The sequence below is a fragment of the Symphalangus syndactylus genome, chromosome 18 (genome assembly GCF_028878055.3).
Source record: "Symphalangus syndactylus isolate Jambi chromosome 18, NHGRI_mSymSyn1-v2.1_pri, whole genome shotgun sequence".
In the NCBI taxonomy this organism is placed as follows: domain Eukaryota; kingdom Metazoa; phylum Chordata; class Mammalia; order Primates; family Hylobatidae; genus Symphalangus; species Symphalangus syndactylus.
Window position 1 is genome coordinate 43604476 of NC_072440.2, and position 17626 is coordinate 43622101.

A 17626-nucleotide genomic window follows, 5' to 3' on the forward strand; every position below is an offset into this window, starting at 1 on the left:
GCGTGGTGGGGGGCGCCTGTAGTCCCAGCTGCTTGGGAGGCTGAGGCAGGAGGGTGGTGTGAATCTGGGAGGCGGAGCTTGCAGTGAGCCAAGTTCATGCCACTGCACTCCAGCCTGGGCAACAGAGCGAGACTCCGTCTCAAAGAAAAAGAAATAATAATTGCTACATGATTTTGGTTCTTAAAGGGCATGGCTAGGTGACAGAGGCCTGGTGAACACAGTGAGCCTAAAGTTTCTCCATCCCCCTGTGCCCCTCGGGAGTGCCGAGATGGAGAGAGGGTGGGAGAGGCAGACAGTAGCCCTCCACACAGGTGTCTTCTAACCTATCACACTCTTGCTTCTTTTCTGTGGATCTTTTTCCCAGAGAAACGGAAAGGGCCTCAGCTTCATTTGGAGCCTTTCAACTGACGCTTTTTCTAAGATCATGTTTTTATACTGATTCCAAGAGCACCGTGACTGCCTGTTCTTTTGAGCCATTTCTCCTATTTTTCCTTACAGGCTCCTCACGGTCCTGTTGCAACAGTCGAACATCGGCGAGATTAATCACCAAGACAATGAGGTGAGCCACACTGTCAAGCAACAAGTGGTCATTTTGATGTGAGGGTGAAAGGAAGGGCGTTTCTGAACCATTGTGCTTCCTCTTAAAAGCTACGGGGAGACATGAAGCATGGTTTTCTGTTCCTACCCTAAAAGGGAGACCTGTTTTCACTATTAATCCTCAGCAGAAACTTATCCCCACCATGGGTGTGCGTAGCTTCTGATAGGGAAGGACTTTATTGCACTAAGTACTTCAGCATTTACCATACGACTGAAATTTTGTAACTTCCCTCTGGACATTGAGAAATAAATATTGCTCTCTCCTGTCTTCTCAAGTCCCAGAAACTTAGTAGCAAGCTGTGGCTCAAGACATGCTCTCTCTCTCTTTTTTTTTTAAGATGGAGTTTCGCTCTTGTTGCCCAGGCTGGAGTGCAGTGGCGCCGTCTTGGCTTACCACAACCCCCGCCTCCCAGATTCAAGTGATTCTCCTGCCTCAGCCTCCCAGTAGCTGGGATTACAGGCATGCACCACCACACCCGGCTAATTTTGTATTTTTAGTAGAGATGGGGTTTCTCCATGTTGGTCAAGCTGGTCTCGAACATGTTAGGTAACATGGGGTACCTTAAAATGGCACCGTACCTTAAGATGGGGCCGGTTCCGGGTTCTTCTCCCCTCCTTGACCGGGCACTGTCTGAACCCGCCAAAGGAGGGCCAATCAGAAAGAAGCGTCTCCCGCCTTCCCTTGGGCCCGCCCCTAGCCCAATCCACGTAGGCCCAAGGGATATAAAACCCAGCACACCAGCAGCCCTCTCTCTCTTCTCTTCCTTCTCCTCTCTCTCTTCTCTTCCTTCTCCGCTTGATACCTCCAATAAAGATCTCTTGACCGCGACTGGTGTAGTTTGGTCTCCGCCCGGCCCCTTTCAGAACTCCCGACCTCACGTGATCCGCCTGCCTTGGCCTCCCAAAGTGCTGGGATTACAGGCATGAGCCACCGCACTCAGCCTAAGACATGCTCTCTAGTGAAAGATGGCAGGGAGGTGGGTATAGTGGCACGTGCCAGTGGTCACAGCTACACAGGAGGCTGAGGTGGGAGGATCACTTGAGCCCAGAAGTTTGAGAGTCCAGCCTGGCAACATAGCGAGACCCCCATCTCTAAAGAAAAAAAAGAAAGAAAAAGGAAAACAATGACAAGATTGGACACTGGCTCGTGCCTGTAATCCCAGCGCTCTGGGAGGCCAAAGTGGGAGGCTCACTTGAACCCAGGAGTTTGAGACCAGCCCGAGCAGCAGAGCAAGACTCCGTTTCTACAAAAAGTTTAAAAAGTAGCTGGGTGTGGTGGCACATGCCTATAGTCCCAGCTACTCTGGAGGCTGAGGCAGGAGGATCACTTGAGGCCATAAGTTAAAGGTTACAGTGAGATATGATCACATCACTGCACTCTAGCCTGGGTGACAGAGCAACATCCTGTCCCCCTCCCCTCCAAAAAGAAAAGAAAAAGATGACAGAGAGATAATATTAATAATTCCAGGTTACCTGCTCCAGACATCACATTATTAATCCCAGTGATCGTAACTGCTGTTTAATTCATGTTGCAAGTAGAAGGCTTCCAAAAAGGTCATTCAACACGCTTCAACAAAGTTCTTGAGGGAAGATGGCTCAGACACTAAGTAGAGCTGCCCAAGAGTAGCTTAGAGTCTTGTTAGATCTGCTTAACTCTTTTAAAATGCAGTACTAATTTTCCTTAGCCAGGCTGATTTCCTTAACAAGGTTCTTAAAATCAATTTAAATACCTGGTTTTCAATGGAATTTTAAAGTAAATATTGTGCTTGGTTTGGTTGCATTTCACTAAGAAAGTCTGATAACATTAAAAATGTACATACTCAAAGATGCCGATTACATTATTTTCAAGGAAGCTAGGTGACCATAGGCAAGGGGGCAGGGGGTAAGCCTCCTAATCACTTTCTTCTGGGGTAGACGCCCCCGCATCTGTCTTTTTTTTTTTTTTTTTTTTTTAATAGATTCTTACTCTGTCGCCCAGGCTGGAGTACAGTGGTGCGATCTCAGCTCACTACAGCCTCTGCCTCCCAGATTCAAGAAATTCTCCTACCTCAGCCTCCCAAGTAGCTGGGACTACAGGTGTGCACCACTATGCTCGGCTAATTTTTGTATTTTTAGTAGAGACAGGATTTCACCATGTTGAGCAGGCTGGTCTCAAACTTGTGAGTGAAGGGGTGGCCTGCCCCTCCATACCTGTGAGCGTTTCTCGTCAGGTGGAACAAGAGACTTGAGAAAAGAAAGAGACACAGAGACAAAGTATAGAGAAAGAAAAGTGGGCCCACGAGACTGGCCCAGTCGTCAGGTGGAACGAGAGACTTGAGAAAAGAAAGAGACACAGAGACAAAGTATAGAGAAAGAAAAGTGGGCCCACGAGACTGGCGCAGTCGTCAGGTGGAACCAGAGACTTGATAAAAGAAAGAGACACAGAGACAAAGTATAGAGAAAGAAAAGCGGGCCCACGAGACTGGCGCTCAGCATACGAGGACCCCCGCCGCGCCGGCACCGGTCTCTGAGTTCCCTCAGTATTTATTGATCACTATCTCTACCATCTCAGAGAGGGGGATGTGGCAGGACAATAGGGTAATAGTGGGGAGAGGGTCAGCAGGAAACCGTGAACAAATGTCTCTGTATCATAAACAAGGTTAAGAAAAAAGTGCTGTGCTTTGATGTGCACATACATAAACATCTCAATGCCTTAAAGAGCAGTATTGCTGCCAGCATGTCTCACCTCTAGCCCTAAGGCGGTTTTCCCCATCTCAGTAGATGGAATATACAATCGGGTTTTACACCGAGACATTCCATTGCCCAGGGACGAGCAGGAGACAGATACCTTCCTCTTATCTCAACTGCAAAGAGGCCTTTCTCTTTTACTAATCCTCCTCAGCAGAGACCCTTTACGGGTGTCGGGCTGGGGGACGGTCAGGTCTTTCCCTTGCCATGAGGCCATATTTCAGACTATCACATGGGGAGAAACCTTGGACATACCTGGCTTTCCTAGGCAGAGGTCCCTGTGGCCTTCCGCAGTGTTTTGTGTCCCGGGGTACTTGAGATTAGGGAGTGGTGATGACTTTTAACAAGCATGCTGCCTTCAAGCATTTGTTTAACAAAGCACATCCTGCATAGCCCTAAACCCATTAAACCTGAGTCCACACAGCACCTGTTTCTGCGAGCACAGGGATGGGGGTAGGGTTACAGATTAACAGCATCTCAAGGCAGAAGAATTTTTCTTAGTACAGAACAAAATGGAGTCTCGTATGTTTACTCCTTTCTACACAGACACAGTAACAGTCTGATCGCTCTTTCTTTTCCCCACAGTGAGTTCAGGTGATCTGCCCACCCTGGCCTCCCAAAGTGCTACAGGTGTGAGCCACTGAGCCCGGTCCACCCATCTGTCTTGAGCCTTCTGATAAAAGGCCTCCCTCTGACTGTCATTAATGACCACATCAGAAAGCCCCTGCTGCTTTCACTCCCCATATCTTCAGTGGTTTAAAGCAAAACGTCAGAGGAAAGAGGGTTGCACTGTTAGAAACTTCTGCTTTAAAGATGAGAACCAGAGATGAGGTAGCACACTCTGGTCACTCTGCCCGTGGTGTGGAAGCAGGGAGCTGGAGTGGCAGAGTCCATGTCAGCAGATTGTGAACCTCTAGATTTCAGGGCAAGTTGCCAACTACTTCCTCCACCTTCAACCTCTGGGGTAATCCCTAAACGGGGTCTTATTTAGAAAGATGACAAATTTGCTCATTTATACCCTAAAGCTAAATTCCACTTATAGACCTCCAACTCAAGCACCCCTCAGTAGAACTAGCAACCCCCCAGCAAAGACGTAGTTCCCTATTTTTCTCCACCCCAGAAGGCACCTGGCGGTGCAGACAATGAAAGCAGACACGGATCTTTCTAAGAGTGGTAATTGTAACACCTTACGTAGAATATGTGGTAAATATTGGAAAAGTCCCTGGTTCCTCCTCATGCAAAGGGACTTCTGCAAAAAGATTCCTCCTGCTATTACACCAGCATATGGACCCGGTGGGTTTTAAGCCCAGAAAGCAGACCCAGCAGAGCAAGGGCCTTGACAAGGCACTTCCTACCCATGGTCACAGCTTCCTCTTTGGTCCATTCACAGCCTGCTGTCTGGAATCCATCTGAAACCAACTGCTAATGCTTGCCTGTGTTTTTCACACACATGGACTCTGCCACTCCAGCTCCCTGCTTCCACACCACGGGCAGAGTGACCAGAGTGTGCTACCTCATCTCTGGTTCTCATTTTTAAAGCAGAAGTTTCTAACAGTGCAACCCTCTTTCCTCTGAGGTTTTGCTTTAAATCACTGAAGACTTAAAACAAAATGTATGGATATATATGTGTATGTATATATTATGTATCCATAAATGTATATGTATGTGTATATATATGTATCTGTATATAGATATATATATGGCTTTGGTTTTGGGTTTTTTTTGAGGCAGGGTCTCATTCTGTGGCCCAGGCTGGAGTGCAGTGGTATGGTGCGATGTCAGCTCACTGTAACCTCCGCATCCTGGGCTCAGGTGATCCTCCCACCCAGCCCAGCCTCCCGAGTAGCTAGGACTACAGGCACACACCACCATGCCAGGCTAATTTTTCCATTTTTAGTAGAGATGGCATTCATATAACTCTGAGGCACTCATATAATTTCGTTTTTGACTGAGCTCCTGTACTACGTCAACAGACCAGGCCAAATATCGAAATGGAGTCCCTCATACTTAAATTCCAAGTCACCAAACTGAAACCCAGTTGTTATCTGACCTTCTGAGAAATCAGGAGAGAGATAACAGCCAAATTTCCCAAACAGGCCAGTTTTACTTAGCATAATAATGAAATTTCCTCTGCCTTTAATCCTGACAACAAAAAGTAACCTAAAGTAACCTGATGTTAAGCAATCAGTTTTTTCTCTGTTGTTCTGTTTCCCTGTTCTCATCTTTCATCTTTCAAGGAAAGTAACTTTGAAATAACCAATCTGCTTTTTGTTCTTTGCTTCTGCTTTTTTTCAGTCCTTCTCTGTCTACAAAACCAACCTCCTCTGCTGGGCTCATTGGAAAACTTTTTTTTTTTTTTTAGGCAGTCTCACTCTGTCACTCAGGCTGGAGTGCAATGACAACGATCACAGCCCACTGCAGCCTCCTGCCTCAGCCTCCAGAGTAGATGGGACCACAGAAACCCTGCACCACAGGCATGCACAACCATACCCAGCTCATTTTTTGTTTTTGGTAGAGACAGGGGTCTTCCTATGTTGCCCAGGCTGGTCTAGAACTCTTGGGTTCAAGTGATCCTCCCACCTTAGCCTCCCAAAGTGCTGGGATTACAGGCGTACACCACCATGCCCGGCCAGAACATTTTGGAATGAAGCCCAGTTCTAGAACTGCAAATGAAGCCAATTAAGATCTTTGAGGCCCAGCTCCATGGCTCATGCCTGTAATCCCAGCACTTTGGGAGGCCGAGGTGGCTGAATCACTTGAGGCCAGCAGTTCAAGACCAGCCTGGCCAACATGGCCAAACCCCGTCTCTACTAAAAATATGAAAATTAGCCAGGTGTAGTGGCTCGTGCCTGTAGCCCCAGCTACTCCAGAGGCTGAGGCAGGCGGTGGAATTGCTTGAACTTGGGAGATGGAGGTTGCAGTGATCTGAGATGGCATGGCTGCACTCCAGCCTAGGCAACAGAGCAAGACTCTGTCTCAAAAAAAAAAAAAAAACTTTAAAGCTAAATCTTCTGCTGTAATTCTGTTTTTGCCAATTATTTATTTTATTTAGTTATTGGTCATTGCTAGTGAGAGCCAATCACGATAAATTTATAACAGTAAACGCTCTTGCCATTGAGAAATAAATACAATTCTGAAATGGAAAGAACACAGCCCAGGCTTTCTTTGTCATTCATTACTTTGGTGGAGTACCTGTATTTGGCTGCTCAATGTTTTGAACAAGTAATCTTCTCTCTTCTGTCTTTTTTCAATGAGCTCCAAGCATGGTGTAGCCTCCATTGTATAAGGGGTAGGGGCGAGTAACAGTTAAATTCATTGTTTAAAAAAAGGTATCACTCTACGTGTTCTGCAACCTTTTTTTTTTTTTTTTTTTTTTTGAGACAGAGTCTTACTCTGTTGCCCAGGCTGGAGTGCAGTGGTGCAATCTCGGCTCACTGCAAGTTCCACCTCCCAGGTTCTGCCTCAGCCTCCCAAGTAGCTGGGACTACAGGCACCCGCCACCACGCCCAGCTAATTTTTTTTGTATTTTTAGTAGAGACAGGGTTTCACCATGTTAGCCAGGGTGGTCTCGATCTCCTGGCCTCGTGACCCACCCGCCTCGGTCTCCCAAAGTGCTGGGATTACAGGTGTGAACCACTGCACCCAGCCTAACTTAGTTTTTAAACTCAAGCATTTGTCTTAGAATTTTTGATACATACAGATCTGGCTCATTCCTTTTCTGTTGTTTTTCTTTTCTTTCGAGACGGAGTCTCGCCCTGTCCAGGCTGGAGTACAATAGCGTGATCTCGGCTCACTGCAACCTCCACCTCCTGCCTCAGCCTCCCGAGTAGCTGGGATTACAGGCACCTGCCACCATGCCCAGCTAATTTTTGTATATTAGTAGAGACAGGGTTTCACCATGTTGGCCAGGCTGGTCTCAAACTCCTGACCTCGTGATCCACCTGCCTCAGCCTCCCAAACTGCTGGGATTACAGGCGTGAGCCACGGCACCCAGCCTGTGGCTCATTCCTTTTAATGGCTTCATAATGTTACATAATATCAAAATACCTCCATTTATTTTGCCATTCCCCTATGAATGGATATTTAGGTTGTCTCAATTTTTCACCATCATAAACACCAGTCTACAGAGTGTTTCTTGTACAAGCCTTTTTGCATACTCTATACAAGCATTTCTCTTAAAAGAATAATTGCTGGGTAGTAAAGAGTGTATGTTTTTATTTTTAATACACACTGCCTAATTATTCCCCCAAAATAGCTGGGTGTTGTTGTAGTTGTTGTTGTTATTGTTGTTTTTAGTGGAAGTACTGGTTTTTTCCCAGTTGTTGCTGGATTTTCTTGTTATTTGCATTTTCCCTGATTAATGAGATGAACATCATTTCATAGATATAATGGTCTTTATTATATCTTCTTTTGTGACTTGCCTGTTTACATTCTTTGTCCATTGATCCATTGGGTTGTCATTTTCTTATTGATTTATAGGAGTTTATTTTATATTCTGAATATTAATGCTTTGCTGTTGTGTTGTAAATACTTTTTCATAGGCTGTTGGTTATTTTGAAACAGTTCATAGTACCTTTTCTTATTCAGAAATGTAAAAATCTGATATAATTAAAATGATCATTCTTATCTGTTTCTGCTTTTTCTTTTGATGTCTTTTTAAAGAAGGCCTTCTCTACCCCAAGAACTGGATTACGTTATGTTAAATTATGTTTTTGTTTGTTACCAGATTTTTTTTAATATATGGTTTCATTTTTGAACTCTTTGTTCTGTTCCAATGATCTGTTTGTTTTTCCTGTTTCATTAACCACACTACTTAATTATAAACTGACTTATTTAGAAGCTATCCACACTGCGGTTAACGCTGAAAAAAGCAAGATAGGTCAGATTGTCCTTTGTGCTTTTGTTCTTCAAAACAGGACCTCAGAAGAATCATTGACATAGAGTGAGGCTTGTCTATTGCACCTACCGGGAGTTAAATGGAAATTAACCTCTCCTGCTCTCATTTTAGCCTTGACAGGAAGAGTATTCTATCAAGAGGGGCTTTGAGCTGTTGGCATCTGGGTTAGAACTTTGAATGCATTTATCCAGAGAAGCACTGTTAGGCACAGCATTTAGGATATATATATTGTTTAGGATATATTAAATGCACATTCTTATGTAAGTAGATTTTTGTGAGCAGTCTAACAAACCAAACTTCAATTGTAGAACCACTCTGAGAAAATAAATTTAAGTTGCAAAAACAGATGTGACCTTTTGGACATAATTCTTAGCATCACTTCTACTTACCACATTCCTGAGATAGAACCAAAAGCAGAAGAAACAGTCCCTGACTCTTGAAATTTTTAACTTTACAGTTAACAAAAGGTAAAATAACAAACAAAAGTTTTCAATGAATCAGAAGTTTTAGCCTAAGACCAAACATCTAAAAAAAAAAAAAAAGGAGTAGGGTCACCACTACTTAGGAGCCCCCACCCCCCTCTCCCACTCTCCTCCTAACCCTATAAACTTCTAGAGGCAGATCATGCCTTTTTTATCTTTGTATCCCTAGGTTCTAGTTCAGTAGCTTGCACAAAAGCTTTAGTGAGGCACAAACATTTTTTTATATATATACACACATATACGTATGTATATATACGTACATATGCATATATACACATATATATGTGTGTATATATGTGTATATATATACACACACACACACATATATATAGATTTTTTTTCCCAGATGTGGTCTCACTGTGTCACCCAGGCTGGAGTGCAGTGGCACGATTTTGGCTCACTGCAACCTCCGCCTCTTGGGTTCAAGTGATTCTTCTGCTTCAGCCTCTTAAGTAGCTGGGATTACAGGTGCCTGCCACCATGCCCGGTTAGTTTTTGCATTTTTTGCGGAGAATGGGTTTCACCAGTTTGGCCAGGCTGGTCTCGAACTCTTGTCCTCAAGTGATCCACCCGCCTCGGCCTCCCAAAGTGCTGGGATTACAGGCGTGAGCCACCACGCCCAGCCTAGATATATATTATATCTAGATATGTTATATCTAGGGAGAAAGAAAGAATTAAATTCAAGAAAAAGTCATGTTATTTTATTTTATGGCCCTTTCTTCTTTTGTTTTGTTGACTCAGCTATCCAATTTATTTCCCAGACTTGACTCCAGGTGACTGTTATTTCCAAAACCTACTCTCAAAAAAATAAGATTTTCATGGTATTAGAGGTGTTTATGAGATATAAATAGGTAAATAAAATTTTATACCAATTAGAATTTTTAAAAAATGTCCTGTAGACTTTAGAGCAGGAGTCCTTACCCATATTTATGACATGGACACATTTTCATGTGTTTGTGAAACCTATGGATAACTTCTCAGAAACATACCTGAAATTAGGCTGGGTGCAGTGGCTCACACCTGTAATCCCAGACCTTTGGGAGGCCGAGGCAGGAGGATTGCTTGAGCTCAGGAGTTCAAGATCAGCCTGGGCAACATGGCTAAACCTCATCTCTATTTAAACTTCTTTTTAAAAGGAAAAAAATATCAAAAAGGAAAAATATCTGAAATTACAGAAAATAAAATATATAAGATTGCAAAAGAAATCAATATATTAAAATAGAGCTATCAAAACATTCTTTTATTTTTTTATTTATTGAGATGGAGTCTCGCTTTGTCGCCAAGGCTGGCGTGCAGTGGCGCAATCTCAGCTCACTGCAACCTCCACCTCCAGGGTTCAAGTGATTCTCCTGCCTCAGCCTACCGAGTAACTGGGATTACAGGCACCCACCACCATGCCCAGCTAATTTTTGTATTTTTTAGTGGAGGCGGGATTTCACCATGTTGGCCAGGCTGGTCTTGAACTCCTGACCTCAAATGATTCATCCACCTTGGCCTCCTAAAGGGCTGGGATTACAGGTGTGAGGCACCACACCCAGCCTATTTATTTATTTACTGAGACAGGGTCTCACTCTGTGAGGCCAGAGTACAGTGGTGCAATCTCAGTTCACTGCAACCTGTGCCTCCCAGGCTTAAGTGGTTCTCCCACCTCAGCCTCCCAAGTAGCTGGGACTACAGGCACATGCCACCATACCCAACTAATTTTTTTTTTTTTTTTTCTGTAGAGGCAGAGTTTCACCATGTTGCCCAGGCTAGAAAACATTTTAAAGAACAAATTTATGATAATAACATATAAGATTGTTTATTAATGCATTAAATAAGACGATGGTAGGACCATAAACTACTACAATTGTTGAACTAGTGAGACATGTAGCGATCTGCAATCACTAATGTAATAGCACTGTACCTATAATTTATAGAGGTGGCAAAGTCACAGGTACTGTTTATACTACTGTGGGTTGTTGCCTATATTCATAATAGAAAAAGATGTTAAATTTCAATTAGAAGTTAGTGAAAATAGGCCAGGCGCAGTGGCTCACGCCTGTAATCCTAGCACTTTGGGAGGCCAAGGCAGGTGGATCACGAGGTCTAGGAGTTCGAGACCAGCCTGGCCAATATGGTGACACCCATCTCTACTAAAAATACTAAAATTAAACGGGCGTGGTGGCTCGCGCGCCTGTAGTCCCAGCTACTAGAGAGGCTGAAGCAGGAGAATCTCTTGAACCCAGGAGGTGGAGCTTGCAGTAAGCCGAGATGGTGCCACTGCACTCCAGCCTGGGTGACAGAACGAGACTCCGTCTCAAAAAAAAAAAAAAAAAAAGAAGTTAGTGAAAATAAAGATGTAATTATTTCTCTGATGAAACTCATATATCCTTATTTCTATCCATGGATAGAGCTCTTGCTCTAGTGGCAATTTAAAAAAAAAAACCACCCAGAAGTATTTTGAGCAATGAGTAGAATAATTGTATAGCCTCCCAAGGTGATCTCCTTGGAACAGGAAAATTGTTTTAATTATTCAACAAATATTTGTTCAGTACCTGCCATGTCTCATGTAGGTTTCATCCCTGCTATGATGGAGTTCACAGTTTAGTGCAGAAGAATGTAGATGTTCTTTTTTTGTTGAGAAATAAATCTATCAACTTAGGCTTCTATTCTGAAGGCTCTGTTTTGTAAGTTTGTTCTTGTTAGAATTGGCTCCTAGACTTCCATGGCCTAAGTTCGTTTTATTGTTTTTCTTGTCTGATTTAAATTATGAAAACTCCCATTCTAAAGTCTTTTTTTAAAAATTTCAGACATATTATTCTTGTAATTATTACAGGGAGGAAGTGAGAGTTTTTAAAGAGTGTCATTATTAGCAGCCCTTCCTAGTGCCCTAAAATCCAACCTCAGAGTATTCTTGGCCTTCAGTTATAGTCTTTGGCTATCGTGATGCTCACCGTCTATCTACCCAGTTTAGGAAATTCCAAAACAAAGACAATGAATTAGTTTACTAAGCTTTCTGATCTATAAGATTGTTTTTCAAATAAAAATGAAAGAAAATGGCTTTCATTACTGTACTTGTAACACCATCTAGTTTTTAAAACTAGATCTACTTTTAAAGTACATAGTAATTCCAATTTTTTATCTAAGGGAGATCCTCTATCACTTTTGTTGGGGGGTGATCATATGTGATTAGAGGATTAAGTATGTTAATTTTTAAATGTCAACCAGAGCCAAGCTGCTGGAAATTCTAGATCCTTCAAAGCATCTGGAATTGTTTACTGACCTCTCAGCCACCAGACACCTGCTATAATTCTTAACCCTCCCCCTCCAGCACCCCGCCCCAAACCGCCAATCAAGACGGGGAACAAACCAAGCACCCAGCCACATCCACATTTCTCTCTGTGTGCTTTTCAGTGTTGGCTAGAGACACTCTAAAAGTACAGTTCTGAAACATGAAACCTGCTAAGCACTAAAGCAGATTTCTGGTTCAGAAAACACAAAAGTGGTTTTGAAAAAAAAAAATGTTCTGAGAAGCTGATAGGACTTGTAAGCCTTTAACTGAAATTGTGGTGGCACAGGTTCAAGGCACAGAATTACTCATCAACACAAGACACTGTTCCAAAGCAACCCTACTATGCACTCAACAGTTAGAACATACATTTAGTCCTATCAGCAATCTAAAATCGGATCCCAAGTCAACCAAAACTTAACATTTCCCCTCAAAACATTCTGGAGAGCTTATATTTTTAACTGAATATGAGTTCCTCCTCACTCTTTGAGCCAATCAATACTTTTTGATTTTCAGAAGAGTAGAATTCCCCTGTCACCAGGGCCATCTGGGTGTTTGTTGCAACATGCCTGATAGTGACTGCTAGATTGTCAGCTCCTAGATGCTTCGAAGGCTCAGTGAAACTCCAGGAAGTAACTGGTTGGAAAAGTCTCCATAACTTGGACACAGAAGGCTGTCTTATCCAACAGACTCTGGTTTTATATTCCCTATGAGTCCAAGTGATCTTTGATAAGCTGCAATTCACTAATTAATTCTTCCAGTAAATATTTCTTGAACACTTACTGTGTGCTCAGTGCAGGGAGCATACCATGGTGAACATGCCACAACATCTGCCTTTATGTGCGTCACAGCTTCATCGTGATTTCTGTCACTGCTTAGTACAGATACCAATTGCTAAGCCTGATGTCTGCCCCTTAACTGGTCACCAGAATTTTAACACAAGACAACTACAATTTCTGCAGGCCCAACAGAAGTTGAAGAAAGAAGAAGAAGAAAGGAGAAGGAAGCAGTTGTAGGAAAATGTTCCTAAATAAAGTGTGCAATACCAACCGCTGCCTTTGAGCTGCTTTTGAAAGTTTTGGTTTTCACATTATTAACTCTAAGAGGATTTATTCTTATTTCTCATTAGCCCAAATGAAAAAAAGAAAAAGAAAAAAAAGCAGCAGGAAATTTCCCTTTACTTGACTGAGTGTTCACAACCCATTTATATTGTACAAGTATTTAGAAAAGCAATGAAGTAATTCGGGTCTTGATTTGGAGCCATTCAGAGGATCACCAGTTATTTTCAAGATTTTCTCAAGTTTTGTGGTGACGGTGAATTGGGTGGGAGAATATGTGTTATGTATGTGTATATATCTTACAAAAATAAATGTTTGCCAACTGCACTTTCAGGAGGACCCTTGAGGCAATGCCAAACGAAACAAAAATATAGGGTACCAATCCTTACACTAGTAAGAACTATCATTTTAGAAAGTAAGACAACCTTGAATCCAGCTACAATTACAAAGAAAGGAATTTTTTAGCATCTGAGCTCATTCCCAAAATGAAATTCTACCACCATGATGTGTGGAAAGAGCATTTTTTTTTCCAGTCAGAGAAACAAGTGTTGAACCCTAGCTCTACCACGGACTCAGTCAATGGCCTTAGGCAAATTACTTAATCTGTGTTTCAGTTTCCTTGCCTGTAAAATAGGCCTAAAAATACTAACCCCTTAGGATCATTGTAAAGATTCTATGAGATAGCATATAGAAAGCTCTTGGCATCAAGTAGGTGTATGAAAAATGACAGTACTCCTCCCACCCCACTCCTTGACCAAACTATGCAAGAATTGGGTTTTGAGAGGGGTTTTCTTGTGGTCGTTTAAAGAGAATAACTCTTAAAGCCTGAAACTGTATTTAGGAGACAATAATTAACATTGCATTACCATAGTTTAATTCACAACCACATTTTCGCACTGAATTCCCACATCTCTAAATCATACTTCTGCATATAGTCATTGCCATCTGCCTCACTTTTGACAGTGCAGTGGTCTATGGCCATAACCACCCTGAACACACCTGACCTCAGAAGCTAAGCAGGGTTAGGCCTGATTAGTAATTGGATGTGAGATAGTACAGTAGTACAAAGGACAAGATTGTTTGGAGCACTCATCAAAAATCCTGACAAATTTCAACTAATGAGTTGGTAACAATGATCATATCAGACAAGTTCATTGTCTGTAAAGGAGAAGTCATGTTCTGCCTTTCTTCTGTGTATGATTTTAAAAAGCAAAGCCAAATTTTACAAAGAAATTCGGCCGGGTGCAGTGGCTCACTCCTGTAATCCCAGCATTTTGGGAGGCTGAGGTGGGCTGCTAAGGTCAGGAGCTCGAGACCAGCCTGGCCAACATGGTGAAAAATGTCTCTACTAAAAACTACAAAAATTAGCCAGGCGTGGTGGCGGGCACCTGTAATCTCAGCTACTTGGGAGGCTGAGGTAGGAGAATCACTTGAACTTGGGAGGTGAAGGTTGCAGTGAGCCGAGATTGCGCCATTGCACTCCCGCCTGGGCGACAGAGCGAAACTCCATCTCAAAAAAAAAAAAAAAAATTCAGTGGAGCACAGTAAGTCATTCGTTCAGTTAATAAGCATCTATAATGTGCCTGGCACCGTTCTAGGATCTGGGAATTCAGACTGGCAAACAAAGGCCCTGCTGTCATGCAACTTACACTCCAGTAACTTGAAAACTTTTGGCACTTCGTGATGAAGCCAATGACTTCATTTCATCACTTCATTTGCAGTGAAGCAAATGGGACTAAGAACTGGGAAATGGGCTATCCATGAATTATTTTTAAAATATAATTTAATTTTAAAATGTAATTCCCTTGTGTTAGATTTCTAACCCCAGTGTGCCCAGTTAAAAATGAAGATGACCAATTAGAATGCACTGAGATATTCTGATTTCCAAGTAAATATTCAGCTATTGGAATAAGAATAAGAAGTTCCATTGCTTTTATACCAGCATTCTTTTTCATATGGAACCAATTTCTTGAAATATCCTCAAGAGTATCTCTGGAGGCTCACTGTCATATGATACTTGAAACTTGAAAGCAAACCATAATATAGGAATTCAAAATATGGAACTGGTTGACGGGATTTAACATTCTAATTCTAGTGTCCCACAAACCTTAAACCCTAGATTCAGTTCCATGGCTACTCACAAACTCAGGAATTTCTCTAGAGCTCAGCTTCCTCTTCAATTAAATGAGAAGTACAATCGCACCTATCAGAGCTGGCTAACTACTCTAGCAAACTACTTGAAATCTCAGTAGCCTGACACAATAAAAGCTTATTTCTTGCTCGTATCATAGTCCAGTGCTGTTTGGCAGGGTGGTCCTATTCTCCCTCATTGATCAGAAACCCAGGCTTTTCAATCACATGATTCCAGCATCTTCTAGAACCTTGTCCTCCTCTGCATTCTGTTGATACATGAGGAAAAAGAGAAGATGTGGAGGACCACATGGGCTTTTTTTCTAGCCCAGGCCTGGGGAAGGTTTTCCTCTCCTCTGTCCACATTCCAATGGCAAGGACTCAGTCATGTGGCTGCACTTCTCTGCAAGGAGGCTGGGGAATGTAGTTTGACTGTGTGCCCGAGGGGAAGAGGAAACAGCTTGGTGAACATATAGGAGACATCACCACAGTACTTACTTCAGAAGGTTGTTTGGAGGATTAAGTGAGACAATAGATAAAAGAACTCATAAAGGTGTCTAGATCAATAAATATTAGCTCTGGGCTATTATTAATGTGCTCCTGTCTAGGCTGAGGCCCATCTTCTCCATGCAGCTCACCCTGGAAGGAACAGAGAAAGCCAAGGCGTTGTCTCCTAGCTTTATGCTGTCGGCAGAGATAATTATAGAAACACAGTCTTCAAAGCTACCTGTGCCCTTTGCCCCCTTTATCAGGCATCTTCATTTCAATTCATTCTAGATACATTTCATGGAATTGAGATGAGTGAGCAAGGAGAAGAGCCAATCTTTTCATCATATATACTCTCAAATAACGCTGGCTCTTTTTGGCCACCATTTCTCAGCATAAGCTCACTTACTGTTAAATTATACCTAACCCATGTGACCCTGAACTCTGAAAGAAGCTGGGATTCACCATTCATTCATCCAGCTCTGTTCTCCAAGCTGCCACAGTGATTTCTTCTAAACAGTGTATATCTGATCATGCCAATACCTGCTTAAAATTCTTCATTGTCTCTCCACTGAATTAGAATACAATCCAAATGCCTTATGCAGAGACAGTTATCCCCCATCCCACCCTCCCAGGATCAGCCCCTGCCTCTCTCTCCAACCTCATTTCACATTGCCCTCTTCCCCTCCTACCTCATTCATTCATTCAACAGCTATTTCTCCAGCCTCTCGCCTAGGCATTAGAGATAGAGGAAAACAGACAGCACCCCTGCCCTGGTGGTGGGGGATTGCACTCCAGTCACAGGGGCTTTCCTTTAACTTACTCTCTGCCTCTGTGCTTGGTGTTGGCTGTCCTCCTCCTCCAGTTCTTCTCACAGAGGCCTGTTTAGAACAGTCCCTCCACCCTTGGTTACTCTCTCACCAGCATCCTATGTGCATTCTTCACAGTATGTATCAATCTGGAAGATTGTTTGACATGTTTTTGTGCATTTAATATCTGTCTTCCTTTACCACAGAGCAATTTCCATGAGGGTAAGGATCTTATTGATCTTATTAACTTTTGTATCCTGAACACCTGCTTGCCTGGCACAAAGCAGATGCACAATAAACATCTATTGAATGAATGGATTAATGAATGAATGAATGAACCAGCAGGAAATAACCAATGCATCTGGTGATGGCCCCCAGGCCTGGGGAGAAAGTGTGAGCTCCAGTTTTCTTCCTGGGAGCCTGTGCTCATCTCTGTCCTCTCTGACTGTTGTTTTGCAGGGAATGACACCACTCCACTGGGCGGCTTTCCACAACCAGCCTCAACACACCCAAATGCTGCTGAAGAAGGGGGCAGACCCCACCCTTGTGGATAAAGACTTTAAAACCGCTCTCCATTGGGCAGTCCAGGTGAGAAATTGACCTGTGGACTGGTCTCAGGTTTAAATGGTGGAAAGCAGTGTTAACAATTTTCTGAGTAGGTCAAACTTTAAAGATGGAGGTTTCAGCTCTTCATTCAGCTCCACCACTTGTTGAAAAGAAACCCTGCCAAGATGCAAAGGGGAGCAGTTATAAAATATCAAGCAGAGCCTGCCTTGGGTGTCACACACAGACACACACACACCCCTCTCGTTCTCTCTCTTTCTCTCTCCATCTCATTGCTTGCTACGGGCTTACTGTGTCCCAGAATAAACCTTCAAAGAATTGCTGGGAAAATGCCTTCAAAGTCTTTGAACCATGACTCTCTGACTCTCTTCTTGCTTCCAAATCCTCCCCAGCAGAGTCGCTTCAGGTGATCCTGAATTCTACACCCAACAGTGAAAGTAGTGGCTCATGACCCTGCATCACTGTCACATAAGGAAGGCCCCGTCAATACACACAACCAAACAAATCAGAATAGGCTCAAGAAATCTACTGTCCAGAGAGGGCAAAACCAAGAGTAAGGTGAAAGAATAATAATCACTAATGTGTAACAGAGTGCTTTCTATTTT

General features: G+C 42.9%; 1 protein-coding gene across 1 annotated transcript in view; it reads left to right on the forward strand.

Annotated features, from left to right (window-relative positions):
* Positions 1–17626, forward strand: part of ANKRD55 (ankyrin repeat domain 55) — a 135529-nt gene that overhangs the window by 71350 nt on the left and 46553 nt on the right. The window contains exons 5-6 of the mRNA XM_055252872.2: positions 499–559; positions 16917–17045. Coding sequence (XP_055108847.2) covers positions 499–559; positions 16917–17045 — 190 coding nt within the window. The remainder of the gene's footprint in view (positions 1–498; positions 560–16916; positions 17046–17626) is intronic.